At 49.8% G+C, this 18,096-nt stretch overlaps 3 protein-coding genes across 3 annotated transcripts; 1 reads left to right on the top strand and 2 right to left on the bottom strand.

The window, feature by feature from the left end:
- Nucleotides 1-7,158: 7,158 nt before the first annotated feature.
- BDW70DRAFT_168286 (beta-glucosidase) lies at nt 7,159-9,828 on the top strand (the record flags this gene model as incomplete). The annotated part of the gene is made up of 7 exons (XM_073742419.1): nt 7,159-7,282; nt 7,346-7,539; nt 7,607-7,659; nt 7,718-7,940; nt 7,994-8,243; nt 8,300-8,462; nt 8,517-9,828. 7 exons carry the CDS (start codon nt 7,159-7,161, stop codon nt 9,826-9,828), a joined length of 2,319 nt encoding a protein of 772 aa, XP_073595773.1.
- A 311-nt stretch (nt 9,829-10,139) lies between these two features.
- BDW70DRAFT_168285 (CHAT domain-containing protein) lies at nt 10,140-14,231 on the bottom strand (the record flags this gene model as incomplete). Its single annotated transcript, XM_073742418.1, has 10 exons — nt 10,140-10,321; nt 10,373-10,432; nt 10,520-10,877; nt 10,965-11,061; nt 11,097-11,359; nt 11,467-11,608; nt 11,644-12,055; nt 12,089-12,629; nt 13,269-13,434; nt 14,176-14,231. The coding sequence occupies 10 exons, from the start codon at nt 14,229-14,231 to the stop codon at nt 10,140-10,142; spliced, it is 2,277 nt and encodes a 758-aa protein (XP_073595772.1).
- A 1,088-nt stretch (nt 14,232-15,319) lies between these two features.
- BDW70DRAFT_136542 (cytochrome P450) lies at nt 15,320-17,747 on the bottom strand. The gene is made up of 2 exons (XM_073736883.1): nt 16,091-17,747; nt 15,320-16,033 (listed from the first exon to the last, which is right to left on the bottom strand). Exons 1-2 carry the CDS (start codon nt 17,148-17,150, stop codon nt 15,462-15,464), a joined length of 1,632 nt encoding a protein of 543 aa, XP_073595771.1. The 5' UTR covers nt 17,151-17,747; the 3' UTR covers nt 15,320-15,461.
- Nucleotides 17,748-18,096: the final 349 nt, after the last annotated feature.

Here is an 18,096-nt window from a genome sequence, read left to right as displayed (position 1 = left end):
ACATCTCCACCAAAAGAATTGGTTCAAGCATGGGGGCAAGACCCTGGAACCCAACTGTCTAGGGTTCCACCTTCGCAAAAGCCTATTCGTCGGTATACCTGATGCGACCAGTACATTATGTCAGTCATAATCTCGACAGCCACTCATGGGTCCCCGATTACCGGTGATCCATGGGTTCCAGTGGCGTTTAATGCCCGATCGGCGTGCGCTGCCAGACAAAGCTTAGCACTACCCCTCGAGGGTCATCCCAGTCTGGGAGTTTCCTGCTGCATTCGGATATATTACCCACCAACTGTCAAAATACTGTGGTGCATTGGACGTCGAGCTAGCGGAATGACAATGCTCCACCAGGTCGATCCCTGCCAGGCTCGTGGAATAGTTTCCGCAATCGGGCGTGATATGCACGGGGACACGCGGCCGAGATTTCGATAGACGACAGATTGAACTTTCCCGAACAGGAGACTGGCTACGGGCCGTGCAGATTCTCGCTGTACGCACAAGGACCGTCTAAATCCGTGCATAGTCTTGCAGATTCAAGATGCGAACATAGATGTTAGTGGAACTCATGACGCTCCTTCGGAGAGAACTGGTTTTAGGGTTGTAAGCTAGAGTATAAATATGGCCATATTTACTCAGAATAGGTCTTGACATTCACTCTGAGTAGATCTTTGCAATTACTCCCCACCAATGTGGGCTCAGGACTGGGCAGTTTAGTGTATACCAGTGGCCGCCCGCCACCTGGAAAGCGGAGGCCACGATATTAGCTTTTAACTAGCTCATGCACCTACTATCGAACTCTATTGGTGAATCTAATGCTGGTGCCAACGAGGCCGACATTCAACGTGGTAATAGATCCGTAGGCTCGTAAGCCGCTGCTCAAGCCCAAGAAGTCACAGCTATTATGCTCTATGTGGAGGAGCTGAGGACGTTGCGCCCGCAGCCGCATCGGCGGTACTCTCCGGGGTCGACTCGTTCTTGAGCTTTCCCCTGTGGTGAGAACGCACGTGGATATGTTTGAGCGAGGTCATGGAAAGTATAGTGTTATGGTTCAGGGAGGCTAAATAACCGTCTTGCATCGGCAGTCCTGTGTGCCGTCGAGAGCTATCTAAACCACAGTGTCTCAGCAATCCGTCTTTGTAATTGGTATGCAGAGGCAGACTTGGCCGATATCAGGGAAATCTCAAAGAAGACAGAGCTTGGAGATTGAATGTGCTGCTCTAACTCAGCAGAATTTGTCGCTGGAGTTAGATGATTGGATCTGGCCAATTTTCTTGAGCAGAGATTATGACGGAGATATCCGTATCGCACTCCTGGCAATAATTGAACGACTTGAAGACCCAAGTTTTCTTTACGGCGGGTCCGTTGTTGGCGTCTTGAACTAGGGCTATTCGGAAGACGCTTCTGGATTTTGCGCTGTCTAACCATGGCGGACCGTCCAGCATTACCCAAGGATGAAGAGAAGAGGCTTGTAGGAAGTGATAACTGCGAGTTGACCATTCATCTCTGTAAGGAGCCAGTCGGCTGAGGAGTCGCGTGGGGAGGGGTTGATAGCGTGAGCTGGTTGAGGATATGCGAAGAGCATGCGAAATAGGCAACGGCAGAAAACAAGTACCAGAGAAAAGGATACCATAGTCAAATGGCGCCAATAACGCAAGAGAAACATCACTTTATTCTATTACCATCATATATCCACCCCATAGTTGATTATCATATCTAAAAACGGTGCCGATAGTGTAGAAGATTAGAAGGTCTGGGAGACCGATACGTCTGAGATTGGCAAGACCCTTACGTACCAGTCTCCAAGTCCAGACTTGCCTCGGTTACGACGGCAAAGATGAGTGGAGGTAATGATCTGACGTTCCTGACTAGTGTCGGTGCGAAACGCGCACTGTGCGTCAGTTCGCGATTGATCAATCATGCTATTGGAGGTCACCCACGCTGATCGCAGGTTATCGGGGTCGTTCATGGCCATGGCACACGGTCCGCTTCTATCTTGTCGATCCTCCAAGGCAATATGTTCACGCTGGCCCCTTTAAAATCTGCGGCCCTCGTTCGGCCATGACTGGCTCCAAGATAAAGCCATTTTGTGCCTGGGGCCTCGTTCGGCTACGGCACGCGTCTGGATCCCGAGGAGCACTCACCAAGCTGCAGCCTTTGCTTGCTGCAGTGTGATGTCGATATGCTAATAATTCGCAACGGCTAGGTACTTCAGTTGCAAGGAGGAGAGCTCGTCCACGTTCCAGTTATAACCTAGTTAGTTCCCAGGTGGGAGGAAAATCTACCTAAATTCTCCCTCTCCGCGAGGACTTTGGCACAGCAGCGGTAGGGATATGTGAGCAAGAGGGTTGGCACGGGATTCACATGTTTTTCTTCGTCTATAGACAGAATGAGACCTGTGAAGGCGGTTCCTACCTGCCCCAGGCCCGGGTTCGCAGCAACTCAGATGCATGCCAAGGAGATTCTGCTTTAGGCTTTGCGTATTGTTAAGATGTTATTCCCATTATGGGTATCCCGCTCCGACGCTGGCTCAAGATTACATGATTCCTGATAATTGGGCCCTAAGCCCTGCTAAGTATTGATTATTTTTCCTACCTATGTACCTGCTTGTACCTCACTGTGGTATCAGTCTTACTGCTGCCGGTTCCATACTGCTTCATAGTTGGAAATTGCTTCTCACGCAGAGCCAGCATACTTTACAAGAATGTCATCACAGAAAGAGTTGATAAGAGTCGGTGCTTGAGAAAAATTGATAACAGATGAGGTTAGTGTGCTTGGTAGGGAAGTCATCCGCTCGAGCTAGAGAGACCTCCAGGAGGAACCGAGGAACCGAGTGCAGAGACCGACTACAAAGACCGACTGGAGAGCCCGACCGACTACAGACAAGGACTGCTCACAGTACAGATTAAGACTCCACCTTCGACTAGGACAGACTCCACGGTAGGATCAACTAGAGACTGGGCGCCCACTACAATGCAAGAACCAGCCGGGAATAGGACCGGACGTAGTAAAGATCTACTGACCATTGATGTGGTACTAGACAGTACCGCACGGTCCGAGTAAAGACCGATTACAAAGTAGGGACAGACTTTAGGGTAGGGACCGTGGAGAAATCAAATCTTCTCAAGGATCAGGCACTGTTTAGGTCAACTCGTAAGGTGATATCCCTCTGATAGGCGGCGAAGTATACAGGCTATTTAGACTTGGGGATCTAAACTGAAGCCCCTGGGCAGCCTCTCTGAAGCAGCCCGTCCAGACCATACTCTCTACTGACCTCTGTCAGGGAGTAGTTCTCCCAGCTGTAACCTTCTAACAGATGTTGCCATCGTGCATAGTAATTCATGTAGCAGAACTGACAGCCCCTGTTGCCAGTGACAACTGCCTTTGAATTTCTAATAAAACCGCAAATGGTTGTGTATACATGCTTACCATCTCCTGCTTGTTGCCAATATATGGAGAAACGAAGGATGACAAGCACATTATCCATTTTCTGATTGCCGAGCCCATTTGCATATCCTTTCACTGCCCGCAAGGGCAGAAGAGGTGCATGACAATTCTCAAGGACAGCCCCTCTACCCCTGTAGAGAGTTGGTCGCCTTCTCGTAGGCGGCGCGTGCAGCTAATATAGGGCAAAAATCATTTTTTAATAATTCTAGTACTCAAGGACTATCTTTAGCCTGGGGAACGGTACTGCTTAGCTTGATCACAGCAGACGTCACTATGCGGTCTGAACATGCACTATCGGCGCCAAGAGAGGCGGACCCTGAATTTATTCCAGTAAGCCGGCCAATTCTTGAGCTCTCCGAATTGACTTGTATACGCTACAGTTTGGGATGGATGGCATAGGCGGATACAGTAAAACCCCGGTATAAGTAACTAATTTAGCACAAAATTTTATTGCTTATAACGAGGATTTGCTTATATACGAGCCAATAATAATTCATCTAGAGGAATTTTCCCCACTTTTCCTCGCTATAAGCAACTTTGTATGATAAGAGAATCCCCTCAAAAGTTGCTTCGGATTAAGCAAAAAATGGAGCCCCTTCATTGGCCCTCCAAACCCACTTTCGCACGTTGCTTATAACGGGGTTACCTATAGAGGGGTTTTACTGTAATTTCAACCTAACCCCAGTAACCAAATAACCCAAATGTGCAAATCCTTACCTGATTAGACAGGGATCTGCTTATCTAAAATCATTACAGTTCTTAAATACAGTAGTATATAGTATTCGATATAAGTACGTCAATAAAATACTATAATTAATTTCTAATTCTTGCCAAGCCGTGCGTGCGCAGATCCCGGAACATTGTCAGAATCATCTGTCCACTGATGTGTTTCCCCACGCAGATGACGAGAATATGCCAAGATAAAGCAGTCTTCTTCCAGTTGATTTTCGCATGGCTGTACCAGTTGCCGGATAACCGGGTGCGGGACTTGCGTCGCCAAGAGCTGATCGTGCTTATTATCTTTACATTCTTTCCGGTGGTGCCGAATCAAGCGTTATCAGGCGTAATTTATCCATGCTTGGCCCCAACATATTGTAAGGGGGATATACTGCTACCTGGATCTTGGATACCGGCCAATTATTCAATGGCCGGTCAACCAGATATGGTTGGGGGCGTGACGCGTGGGCTGAGACTGGAGGGAACTGGCCGTTCTTCAATTAGATAGGCTGGAACATTCGGATGAGGATAATATATAGATGAAACCCTCAAATATCACAAGAATGAAGACGAGATGCCCTACTTTATGGTTTCTGCCTGTACAAATTTGATATGCCAACTTCAGGCACCCTTGGGCTGCCTACCAGACCTGGCCCTATACCGGCTCCTTTGCGCCTACACCCACGGAACCTCTCCACTGACAGATATCCCAACCCACGTAGTTCGCCTGCGCTGCGTAACGGCAGAGAATTTGCTATTCTGTATCGCCATTCGATCCAAGTATTTCACCTGCCTGAGGGTGGGGCCGTCCCGTTGTTCATCGAGGTTCTAACGCATCGAACGCTGTAGCTAGCTGCCCCCCCAGGCCACTGGCACAGTACCCTAGCTCGGGCGTCGTGGAGCGGTAGGGACCCTGGATGTCGGGAAAGACCGTGCACGGTGTTGTAGTAGAGTTGGGTATTTGTTGCAGGGATGCTGGATTGGCCTTTGTTTTTCAATTCATGGGTGGAAGCCGTGCGATTTTCAATGTTCTTAGAGGAATGAGAGCGAGGAACAAACCATGTCATAAGAAGTGATCATTTACCGCCTGCTTGTGGACTCTATGCAATGCATAGCATACATGGCTGTGTTTACATGGCTTCCGCCCTATCTTCTGTTTAATTGTCCCAATCTACTCTCCTCCAGCTCTTCCTTCTTGTTCGTACGGCATGATTAGAAAGATCCATTCACTTGCGTCACGTAACCAGGAAGGCTTTGATTATAGAGGGAATAGCAAGATACCATAAAGCTAGCTACAACTACCTAAATAAAGTGTTATAATAGTTACTTAACTATTCTTAGATAATCGTAAATATTGTACTTGTGAATCATTGTGGGAGATAATATACCTGTTCAAAACCAATGTGGCGCACATCTTCTACTAAGATCAGGGCTCGCTTGCATTATCTGGAAGCCGCTAACTGGTGTACTTGAAGTGGACACTTGAAGCTGGGATAGAGGCACCGCGAAAGCCGGTCTACCAAAAAAGAAAAAACCCGTCCCCTTCTGACCCCAGATTGTCTTCAGCTTGCTGGAGATATGTTCAAATTGGCTACAATGAATGGTGTTCTTTGCCTGGGTCTCATATTGGCCTTTGGCTAGTTCCTCCAGGTTGCCAACATTTACAAAGTCACTTCTGAAACACTATGCTAACAGGGTGTAGTGGCTTGTGCCTACTACCAGATAGATAGAGTATTTTTGTATTCTATACAATAATGTCTTCGGTTGTCGATCGATCTGACACCAGATACCGTATCCTCTCGTGTCCCACTGGTCTCTGGAGCGTAGGCCGCGACTGGAAAAAAAGAGTAGGAAAATGCAAAGCTAAGTATGAGTTGCCAACAAGTTGTTACCGCGAAGGTAGCTGTTACTACCCTGTTAATGTAGCTATGGATAGGGCCATTGTTGGGGTGGATCAACCATATTAAGTTATCTTTATAAAATTTCCATGTAGCTGTATAGAGGCACAGTCGACGATACCAGCTTTCCAGCAAAGCAAAATAACCGTGTGTTCCCAACACATTCTGGAAAACGATTCCCTGCTGTCCAGTCTCAAGTTACGCGGGTTTTCCTTTGCCCACATTTGCTAAGACCCCATGTGCAGGGGACGAGGCTTTCCCCGCATGGAACAAACAGAAAATCTATGGTGACGTTTTACTAGTTATTTAATACTTGATTTCATCATTCATGACTCAGGGTTTGCTGAGAAAGGGTGAAATGTTGCATTCAGGGCATTGCCAGGCATCATGAGCGGGGACGTACGGCCCAGTTTACCAAGTAATCTCGCGGTGGATATGAACATGGTCTGATTCGGCAGTTGATGCGGGCAAGAGTCCCGATGAACGCAGTTTCGATAGCGGACGGTCGACACAATCAGGTCTACAGAGGTCAGTCGGACTTGGGAACGGTAACCGACAACGACGCCAGTTGACCAAGGTGCTCGTACTTGGTCTCTCCACATGAACTGTCCCCGCGGCACATGGCAGATGACCTAGGACTGCACTGAGATGCGCTGGATTGACAGTCCAGCAGAAACGAAACGAGCCAACTTCTATTGCACTACTCCTACCCCGCTCCAATCTATATGTGTGGTCCCCCACGAGGTTCCTCCACATGCCGGGGAAGACCGGTGGGACGTCAATCCAGCTGGGCAGCCACTCAGCAGCCACACTCTCCGCACCCGCACCTTGTTTAAGCTTAGCTGACGACGCTAAACCTGCACTGAATGTTTCTTTACTTGGATTATGCCGAGATATATCCGGCAGATTTTGCGTAACTAAAAGGTGTCACCCTAGGTCAATCCGGATATGCCGGACAGACAACAGGTGAGGGGCCCGTAGTACCATCGAGAAGGATATAAAGGGAGATGCCTTTCCAGTTTTCTCAAGATCTAGAGGCAGTGGCATCGTATGCGGAATATTCAGTTTTGGACATTTCAGCGTTCTTTCAAACCTCTCAATGTTGACTTCGTGGGGGAAGGCAGGCTTCTTGCTTGCCCTTGCCCTTGGCAGCAGGGCCGTGGAGGATGTCATTACTAGCGACACGTTCTTCTATGGAGACTCTCCTCCTGTTTACCCCTCCCGTACGTCCATTTTATATTTCCTGCTGCCTGTAGAGCTATCCTCGCTGACTCTTGCTAATCCAGCTGAGGGGACTGGTGCTGGTGACTGGGCATCTGCGTACACAAAAGCCAAGGCTTTCGTGGCCCAACTGTCAGATGATGAGAAGGTCAACCTTACTGCCGGAGTGTCTTCTAACACGGCCTGCTCCGGATTCATTCAGGCCATTGACCGGTTGGGATTTCCGGGGATCTGTATGAGCGACGCGGGGAATGGACTGGTGGGTATCCGAAATTTCTCTCTCCTTAGTCAACAAGTTAGAGTGTTGACAGATCTCCTGGTCATAGAGGGGAACAGACTACGTCAATGGTTGGTCTTCTGGAATTTCTGTCGGGGCTAGGTAGACAATCCATACGACCACCCCTGTAAGCCGTGACTCGTGCGGCTGACTTTCATAGCTGGAATCGTGATCTTGCCCATTCTCGCGCAACCTACATGGGCCAAGAGTACCGCAAGAAGGGTGTCAATATGATTCTCGGCCCCGTTGTCGGCCCTCTGGGTAGGGTGGCGCTGGGAGGCCGCAACTGGGAAGGATATGCTGCCGACCCATACCTGAGCGGAGTTTTGGTCTCTGAATCAGTCAAGGGCTTTCAATCCCAGAAGGTTGCTACATCCGTTAAGGTATGGACGTCCTTATAATCTTGGTTGGAAGTGCACTGATACGCAAACCTAAGCACTTCATTGCCAATGAGCAAGAGACAAACCGTAATCCGACCACAGACTCGGAGGGAAACGTTGTCCAGTCAGTTTCATCTAATATCAATGACAAAACTATGCACGAACTCTACCTTTGGCCCTTCCAAGACGCTGTTCTCGCCGGTGCTACTAATCTGATGTGCTCGTATAACCGTGTAAACAACTCCTATGCCTGCCAGAACAGCAAGCTCCTCAACGGACTGCTGAAAACTGAGCTGGGTTTTCAAGGTATTATCCCCTCCATGCTCAAGACCTCTACACAGGAGCTAAAGTGCCCGCTTCAGGGTACGTTGTCACCGATTGGGGTGCTCAGCATGCGGGTATTGCCGGTGCCAACGCTGGACTCGATGTAGTGATGCCCCGGTCCAGCACCTGGAACAGCAACCTGACCACTGCCATTGCGAACGGGACCATGGAAGCCTCACGGTTAGACGACATGATTACCAGGTATGGCGTATGTGTGGATACCGAGCAGTGTGTCTCACTAATCTGAACTACCAGACTGATGGCGACGTGGTATTATCTCGATCAGGACACGGAATTCCCATCTCCTGGTGTGGGAATGCCCAGCAGCCCGAGCGCAGCCCACCAGGCCGTCATTGCCACGTCGCCAGAGGCAAAGCCCGTCCTCCTCCAGTCGGCCATCGAGAGCCACGTGCTGGTAAAGAATACCGATGGTGCCCTGCCTCTCAAGTCTCCCAAGCTGATATCCGTTTTTGGCTACGGCGCATATGCCCCGTTGACATATGACCTCAGCAACAATTTCGATTTCAGCTCCATCAGAGACAGATCAGACCTTTACAAGAACGGAACTCTGTACGTGGGCGGTGGCTCGGGCCTCAACTCTCCCGCATATATCGATGCTCCTATTGATGCTATCAAGCGTCGTGCGTATGAGGACGGTTCATCTGTCCTTTGGGACTTCACCTCCGAGAACCCCTCAGTAGACTACACTTCGGACGTGTGTCTAGTCTTCATCAATGCGTACGCTACGGAAGGCTACGATCGTCAAGCTCTGTCCGATACCCACAGTGACTCAATTGTTGAAAACGTTGCAGGCAACTGTTCGAACACTATTGTAGTTGTCCACAATGCTGGTATCCGCACCGCCGAGGCATGGGTTGACCATGCCAACGTCACTGCTATTATCTACGCCCACCTCCCTGGCCAAGACACTGGTCGCGCATTGGTCAAGCTTCTCTACGGAGAGTCCAACTTCTCGGGGCGGTTGCCGTACACCGTGGCCAAGAATGCCTCAGACTATGGTTCCCTGTTGGAGCCGTCGCAACCGGAAGGGAAGTACCAGTACTTCCCCCAGTCCGGTTTCTCCGAAGGGGTTTATATAGACTATCGTGCGTTTGACAAGGACGGGATCGTGCCCCAATACGCGTTCGGATACGGGCTTTCCTACACCACATTCGAGTACTCTGACCTTAAGATCTCGAAAAAGTCCGGCGGGGTGCCGTCGATCTACCCAGCTAAGGCATCAATTCTCCCTGGTGGGAACCCACATCTCTTTGACGAACTGGTGATAGTGGCAGCAAAGATGAGAAATACTGGCAAGGTCGATGGTCAGGAAGTTGCCCAGCTATATGTGGGCATCCCAGGTGGACCAGTGCGGCAGCTTCGCGGCTTCGACAAGGTTCTCATCAAGGCTGGCAGCTCCGCGACCGTTACTTTCAGCTTAACCCGCCGGGATTTGAGTACTTGGGATACCAACGCCCAAGAATGGTCCCTCCAGCAGGGGACATACAAGATATATGTTGGGCGGGATAGCCGTGACTTGCCCCTAGAAGGAAAGTTAGTTTTCTGATAGCTAAGTAGCAGAACATATATCAGGATTGAACCCTCTTAACTATTCAGCTTCCGAATGAACATGCCTCTTTTCATCCAAGCTTGCCATTCATCACTAAATCAATCATTCATAATCCCATCATCTATGCACACGTCTTTCCCATGCATAGCAGCAAGCTTATTTGTGCGCTCAATAAAAGAACTCACAAGAGATTAGTAACAATATTCAGGCCTTGTGGCGTGTAAAGTTTATGAGGCTTTTTTTGCCCTTGAATATTTAATGCAGAACCGAGATTGAGTCTGGAACGAAATTCCCAAGGCAAGCACGACTTATGCACCGTGGTGAATAAAACACGCCCAAGCACTGGGGTCTCCGCCTCCGTGGCTACGAACCTCTAACACGGCTGTATGCAATGCTTCTGCAATCAATCTGTTAAATGGCGTTCCAGTTTGATGCTTGACAAGATAACTGTAGAAGCTTCCGGCCACTTGCGCGCAGGTTGCATCACCTACTGGCCACAACGACCCAATGACGTGCGCAAACCCTGCCACTTAAAAAACACTGGCCAGGTGGATTGCTTCATCAGTGAACTCGCACGCGCTCACGTGGGCTGTCGAGCATGCTGAGAGATAGGCAACGCGAGCGTTGCTGAAAACACGATTAGATATTTGTTATACTGTCAGTATGTCTACGGCAGGGGTGGTTGAACCGCTGCGATGGAGAAGAAGATGACTGTCGGACGGGTTGATAGGATTAGAAGAGCCATGGCAGGCAAGGTGGATGATATCAGTGTCTTCCATTGCACTTGAGACTGCTTCTGGTGCTGGATACCTCTGCAAAATAACGGTATAGATATTGCTGCAGGCCTGCTGAATCGCGTTAACCTCTGACTCGACGCCTGGGAGTGGCTGCTCGTTTGGAGTGGGAGGCATAGCGGCTATATAGATAGATGTCGGGTTGTTTTTTGGAGGGAGTTTTGCCAACTGAGATCTAGAATAGGCGAGTGCCTTGATAGTCGGTATGTACGAGGAAATAGCACGGCTCATGGTATTCTCAATTACCTGACCCTAATTTCCAGTAGTATGAAACGGAAGGGAGCTGGCAACCCCAGTACCAATCCACCATATGCGAGACAGAGCGCCTGAAACGGGTACTTCAAGATTCAGTTTTCTGGTGACCGGCTTGACACAGTGAGACCAGAGCCAATGAGGGGAGTTGTCATCGTAATGGGTATAGAATGACCCCAGTTCACTTTCGATGTCTCGGAAATTTCCGCCGTGCGAAACTGGCGTATCTGGTCATCTAATGCAAATCTCGACGTCTGCCGCATTTCTGGTAGGTGTAGAGAGCATAAATTTTGGTCCTGGACGATGATGATGTGGTTGCCAAAATCAGTGATACTGATAATCGCGACTGGCCCTTCTGTAGCCTGGTTCATGAGGTCCTGAATAGAAAGTTCCAGAAGGAATTGTTCATAGCCTTCTTGCTGACGGATCTTGTTTATACACTTCTCCAGCTTACGTGGCACTTTTCTCTGCTGTTGCACCAGCTGGTATCTGTTTCTGCGTGGACCGAGTCGAGGGCTTGTGATAAGATAAAACGAAGTCGATCATATTCTTTTGCTAGGTCTAGGTAGTCTCCTTAGAGCCGGCCAACATCGCTGCGGCTGTCAACGAGGTAGCCAAGGATCAGCCCGCGGCCGAATTCCAGTATCAGGAGTGCCTTTTCAGGCTGTCGCAACAGGAGGAACATGGAACAGCCGTCGGCAGCTAGTCCTTCTGTTTGCGAAACTGCATGCCTCTGGTCCTCACGGTTGAGATATCGTGTACATACAGGAGGCAGAAGCTGCACGGCTCCTCAGCAAGGACTGCGGCTTCTTGCCACCAATCCTGTTGAAGCTTTTGAAGCATGCGTATGGCTCCGCGTGCTGATCGTATACGGTAGAGAGGTACTGCATTTGGCAGGTTGGCAGAGGCAAGGAAATGTTGGAGCGCCATCGCCAAATCTTGCAAGTTTCCGGTCTGCAGATTGCGGCTGCAGAGATGCATAGAGAAATTGTTTAGATATGACGCTCGAACAGGATGATCATCCGGAGTAGTTGCCACGGCCAGGTTGGCGTTTGTGATAGCTGTCTCCAAGTCCTGCAGGTTCCCAGTCTGCTCAAAGGGGCTGAAGAGGTGGCTAGAAAGGTTATACAGACAGGTTGCATGGTCAGGTCGATGATCTTCAGTAGTGGCAGCCATTGCTAGTTTAGTGTTAGTTATAGCAGCCTCCAGACCCTGTAGGCTCCTAGTCTGCTTATAGCGATTGGTAAGATGGATCGAAAGATTGCTCAGATGACCCGCCCTATCAGGATCGTCATCAGGAGTACTAGCCACTGCTAGGCTGGCATTATCCATGGCAGCCTCCAGATCCTGCAGTCGACGAGTCCGCTCATACCGACGGGCAAGGTAACTGGAAAGAATGTTCAGGCGGCCTGCACAGTTTGAATTGCTCTCAGGAGTGGCAGTCACGGCGCGGTTAGCATAAAGTATCACGGCCTCCAGATCCTGAAAATTGCCAGTCCGCTCATAGTGACTCGCAAGATGTATAGAGAGATTGTTCAAACGGACTGCATGATCAGGATGCTCATCGGGAGTGGCAGAAACTGCCGTGCTGGAGTTTGTTATGGCCGCCTCTAGATCCTGCAGATTCCCAACTCGTTCATACCGACTGGTAAGGTAAATGGAAATGTTATCCACACGGCGTGCATAATCAGGATGGGTGTTAGGTGTGCCAGCAACAGCCAAATTGGCATTATCGATGGCAGCCTCCACATCCTGCAGATTTCAAGTCGCTCATAGAGACTATAGAGGTGAATAAAAAGATTGTTCAGACACCGTGCATGGTAAGGGTGATCTTCAAGTGCGGCAGTGACTGCCAGATTGGCATTGGTAATGGCAGCCTCCAATCTTCGAAATTTTGAGTTCGCTTATAGCGACAGGAGAGATGACTAGAAAGAATGTTTAGACGGACCACGCGATCAGAATCGTTCAAAGCTGTAGCAGCCACAGCCAGATGGGCATATGTGATGCCAGCATCCAGATCTTGCTAGTTTCCGGTTCTCTTATAGCGGCTGAAGAGATAACTGGTTAGGTTGTTCAGGCAGTCCACATTGTCAGCATGATCATCAGACGTGGCAGACAATGCTTGGCTGGTGTGGGTGATGGCTGCGTCCAGATCTTGCGAGTTTCCTGTCCTCTTATAGCGACGGAAGAGGTGAACAGAAAGATTATTCAGATGGCCTGCATGATCAGGATTGCCTAGAGGACTGACAGAAACTTCTAGGTTGAGGTTGGTTATAGTAGCGTCCAGATCTTGCAGCTCTCCGGTCTCTCCATAGTGGACTATATATATAAATAGTAAGATATGTTCAGACACATTGCATGAAGAGCATGGTTATTAGACGTGGCAGCCACCGCCAGGCTCGCATTCTTGATGGCAGCGTCAAGATCTTGTTTCTCGGCAGGATCAATAGAGAGGTTGTTTAGGTAGACTGCTCGATCAGGATGGTCTTCAAGAGTAGCCGGCGCAGCCGTGATACGAACGTCTGGGTCTTGCAGATTCCTAGTCCGCTCATGAAGACTGTAGAGATGGCGGCAAAGGTCATCCAGTAAGCCGCGCGTTCAGGATCATCTGCTATGATTGCATTCATCGCGAATTCGTTGTTGGTAGCAGTACCGTCGAAGTCTGTCTTTTTTCCCATTCAGCTCAAACGTTTACAGTGTCATAAAACAGGGTAGTAAGGTTCGCGACAAGCCCAAGCTGGCTGCAATAGTGAAATTTCTGGAAAGAAAAATAATGAATCGGAAAAAAATTTAGAAATGAAAGGGAAAAACCAAGGATAGTAAACATTTGGTAGAGAAGTAATAAGAACCGATTACTCGCAGTCTATTGCTCATCGCGGGCCTAACCTTCGTGCCTCACCTTTGTGCCTAACTGCATGTGGTTTCCTTAGTATTATGGCCAAGTCGCATAGGTGGCAAAGGCTCTGCCACTAACGCCTAACCGAGTGATCCTTCGATTCAACGTCGTTCAGCATCCTCCAACCAAGAGCGGTCGTGCTTGATATTCGGGGCCTTGCCTCATAAAGGCCAGTCTCTGCTATTGGATGTGGTACAGTCCTTATTTAGAACCATTTTATTGAGCATGCGGCTCAGATACTCAGTCGCCCGCCAATGTAGGTCAAACCGGGCTCTAGTCTCAGATTCTCAATGTCTGTGAACTCGTTGATGATTGTTCAGCCCCGCGGCGATATTAGCACCACCACCCTGTTGTAGCAGAGCCAAGCTATAGCTATCCTCCAATGACGCCCTGCTACGGTACGTCGTATATGCCACGCCCATGCCGGCAACAGCTGGCTTCTCCTGCGCCGCGTACATGGCTAAAATAACTTCCGAGCTAGAAGCCTCAACCCAACACAATTGTTCTCCTCGCCTTAATGACTTATCTGGGCTTGTCTCCCATTTCACGATAATTTCATGTATAGGACCTACGTGAATGCCGGAATTAACGCATAATTCTAGTATTAAACAACAATATAATATGGGTCGATACCTAGGTGGACTGTCCGTGAACATGACGCAGGCAACGTAGTCCTAATATATTATATTAGGTTAAAATATAAAAGCAGGCGGATTATGAGTTTAGTACTTCTGATAAGAGAATTGCTTGATCCTAACCTATATAGTATAATTAGTTACAAGCGTTAAATAGGAGTGCACCATAACGCATCAAGCACCCTTTCTCTGCCTCAACCGTTCTTTAATCATCCATCTTGAGTGAACGGCTAGTTACCTCGCCTCACCTCACATTTACCACCGCACATTTGGAGCAGACCAGCGGACCCAGCCACTTAGGAAACTGAAGGACTTCGTGGAACCCTCCTAGAACCAGGTAAAGAGAGAGATTTGTCTTATCGAACGAGTATTTTATGAGCTATTATAATACAAATGCGGTTAATTCTAGCAGGCGATGTATTGAAGTATACGCTCTCTGTTTGTTTTTCGGAGAGGGTGGTTCGCTAATTGTCGGCCTTGAGGCTGGTTCAACAAAGTTCAGTAGGACTGGGCTCTAATGAGTGTTCGTTTGTATCATGATATAGACGTGTGGAATGGTAACATGCATATATATAGTGGATATATGGGGGTCAAATTTCTAGCTTTCTATGCTCGTAGGAAATGCAACTTGGTAACCCAGATTTACCTTGGGAGCAGCAACTCGTCTGTACTTAACTCCAACGTATTATGTACATACACTATTTCGCCCTGCTTTTCCCTGAGCTCAGCCCTTGAAAAGTGAGTAGTTTTCGTACTAGTTGGATGTCTCTGCTTGAATAAGGACCAGGAATTCAATCGTGATTGCGTAATTTACTAGAATTGTCACAGAGTCAGAAAGGGTCGAAAGTCAAGCTTCTTGGATAGCTAGCTTGGATTTGACATTTATAGCTGTTAATTACTCTCTATTTAGCGAGGGAAATCAAAACGTGTATATTTTCTCTGTTCAGCCTAGTTTTCCTACAAAATCGAAGTGGTCAAACTCTATGACTGACACGAATGACCTTATTTATCTGCTGCCATCCCCGTGTCCTTGATACATTAGCCCTCCAGAGCTCATGACCGATCAAGCTTTGCATTCTGCAAGATCTTTGCATGATCCAACCCATGTGTCGTCCCCCGCTTCAAGATACACTGACGAACCCACTCCCCCCTGGGCCGCATAACAGCCCTAAACGGTTTCGGTAGCGTAACGAACCCTTCGGTACAATCCATATTGTCAACCTTGTGCCTCCGCCCCGTCTCCTCATCGACGACCCCAGCATCGACATCAAACGCCCAGAGCATACGCGCCATCTGGATAAACAGCTGGTTGCGCGCAATGAAGCGACCTGTGCAGATGCGCCGTCCCCAACCGAAGCCGATGTGTGGGAGATCCTTAAGGGCGGAAGCGTTGAAGCCGCAGGCGTCGATCGAGGGTTCGGACGGGGGCTTCTCGGCGAGCCAGCGCTCAGGGATGAAGGAATCGACGTCTTCGCCAAAGACCGACTCATCGTGGGAGATGGCAAAGGCGTTGGGGAGGATGGTGGAGTTCGCCGGGATATGGTAGCCCATATATTCGTCTTGGACCTTGGTGAAGTGGGGGACACCTGATACGACAACGGGGCGCCAGCGGAGGGTTTCACTCGCTGTATTCCATCAGTAAGATACTGCTCGGTTCCACGGGAAAGACAAAGGAAGCATACCAATGGCATCGATATAGGCCAGCTTCGGACGATCCTCAAAGGTAGGCATTCGATCCTTCCCGACGACCTCGTCGAGAAGCTGCTGTGCCTTCTTCACCCAGGTCGAGCCCGAGGTGATCCAGGCGACAATAAACCAGTCTAGTGCAACGGTCGAGGTATCCAAGCCTGCATCCGCGAGAATGCCCAGGTCGAATGCGAGCTCCTCTTCGGGCATAGTGACAGCTTCGGGAGAGTCCTTCATATACTTGGTGAAGTTCCAGCCGCGGTTACCCAACCCCTTCTTGAGGTTCCCGACGTGCAATTGTCGCTCCAGCTCGTACAGCTCCTCGCCCTCCTTTTTCCAAGGCGCGAGAAACTTCGGCAGATAGTTCAGCGAAGGAAACGAGTCGACAAGATACGCGCCGACCTGGCCCGTCCGGGCGAACTCGGCCTGCACTTTCTTCCCATCCATGAGCTCTTTCTCATAGCCCGTCTGTAACCGATATCCGTAGTTCAGGCAATAGATGGTACTCGCCATGGCGCGCTCGAAATGGTGGTGGAAGTCGACACCCTTCTCGCCAAATTTGTCGCACTCTCCCAGCACATCGAAGAGCAGCTGCTGCGACTCGAGATCCTGAAGAGGGCGGTAGTTGCTCGCCGCGCGGAGCACCAGAAGAGGGGCTTCCATGCGCTGGTGCAGCTTGTATCGCTCGTCGTACGGCCGCAGCAGCATGTGCATATTCTTCGTGACCAGCTCACCGGCCATGACCATGCGAGGCCGATCAGAGTAGCGTCCACTCCGCCGGTTGAGCAGGTCGTGTGCGACTTGATGCGTCGACAGGATAATGAGGGGCTGACCGGCCATGCTGAAGTGCATGATTGGTCCATATTCCTTGCTCAAGTGGTATAGATGCAGCCACTGGAGGCTCTTAGGGAGCTGGTGAATATTCCCAATCAACGGGGCCGGTTTCGGCCCAGGGGGCAAGGGCAGCGGCGAGCGTTTACCGAACGATCGAGCCAGCCAGGCAATTGCGACCGCTCCAAGGGCGGCCAAAAGCAGTGTCTTGATGTCGGTGATCATCTTTTCGCCGTGAAAGAAGCTGCCCAGAGGCGGCGATGATGGAGACGACAATGAAGATGACAGACGACTGACGACAACGGCGCGCGGGCAAATGGAGGCCTCGCAAACTTAAGTACACCACCCTTAAGTTCCTACCTAGTGTGCCATTTGCTAGCATTCTGTCCCCAACAGCCTGACCAAGCATATCGCGCCGTTGGCCAATGGCTTCAGAGGCGAGCAGATCAGGAATCCCAGACGACTCATTGGGAGATGGGGACTCCTCGAGGGGTTTCAATTCGGGGAGCTCGTTCCGGCCTGCGCCAGCACACCACAGAACAGACTACTTCGCAGTAGTTCTTTAGCGGTGGGGAGGCGCTCGAGCCGCGCCGTTTCGAGGCTTGGCTGGCCCCTGCCTGACGGGGAATCGAAGGGGCAGAGTCAAAATAGGAAGGAGGAGAATACTAACGTATGGGACGGGGCCGGACCGTCATTTGATACCAGCTCGGAGTAGGTTCGGAGCCTGGGCCATTTCAGCAGCCCACAGGCCGGCCCCCAACGATCCTGGGGGTTGGCTCAGTGGTAGCTAAGTAGTGCCTAAAGGTGGCTAAGTGGAGGATGAGCAGACACTAAGTGGAGACCGTCAACTGTCAACGCCGTTAGCGGTACTTTTATTGGCAGGTCATGAGCGTTCCAGGATTGGCGTACTTTTGGCGCTGCTTCGGATTCCTTTGGTGAGGCAAGAAGCCCACTCCCATGGACGCGGCGTACACGACGCCCAGACAAAAGGTCAAGCAGGTACAGGGGTATCACTCTTGTCAGAGTAGGATTGTTTGGGACTGCTGCAGCAGTCGGTATTTACGTTCTGAAGAAAACAAGTATTATATCATGCTTAGATTGGATTTGACCCTTATTTCTATCTTTATTCACTCGCTCTCTTTCTATCTCTTTTTCCTGTAGAGAATAAAAG

Source organism: Aspergillus foveolatus (assembly GCF_047715535.1).
Source record: "Aspergillus foveolatus strain CBS 279.81 unplaced genomic scaffold BDW70scaffold_25, whole genome shotgun sequence".
NCBI lineage: Eukaryota > Fungi > Ascomycota > Eurotiomycetes > Eurotiales > Aspergillaceae > Aspergillus > Aspergillus foveolatus.
The sequence above is the reverse complement of the archived record's forward strand: the minus strand, read 5'-3'. Positions and strand labels throughout refer to the sequence as shown.

Excerpts from the sequence above, each read along its gene's own strand:
- BDW70DRAFT_136542 (XM_073736883.1), bottom strand. The coding sequence starts at position 17,150 with ATGATCACCGACATCAAGACACTGCTTTTGGCCGCCCTTGGAGCGGTC. Across the intron at positions 16,034-16,090 it reads GGCCTATATCGATGCCATTG|CGAGTGAAACCCTCCGCTGG; the intron begins GTATGCTTCCTT and ends GATGGAATACAG.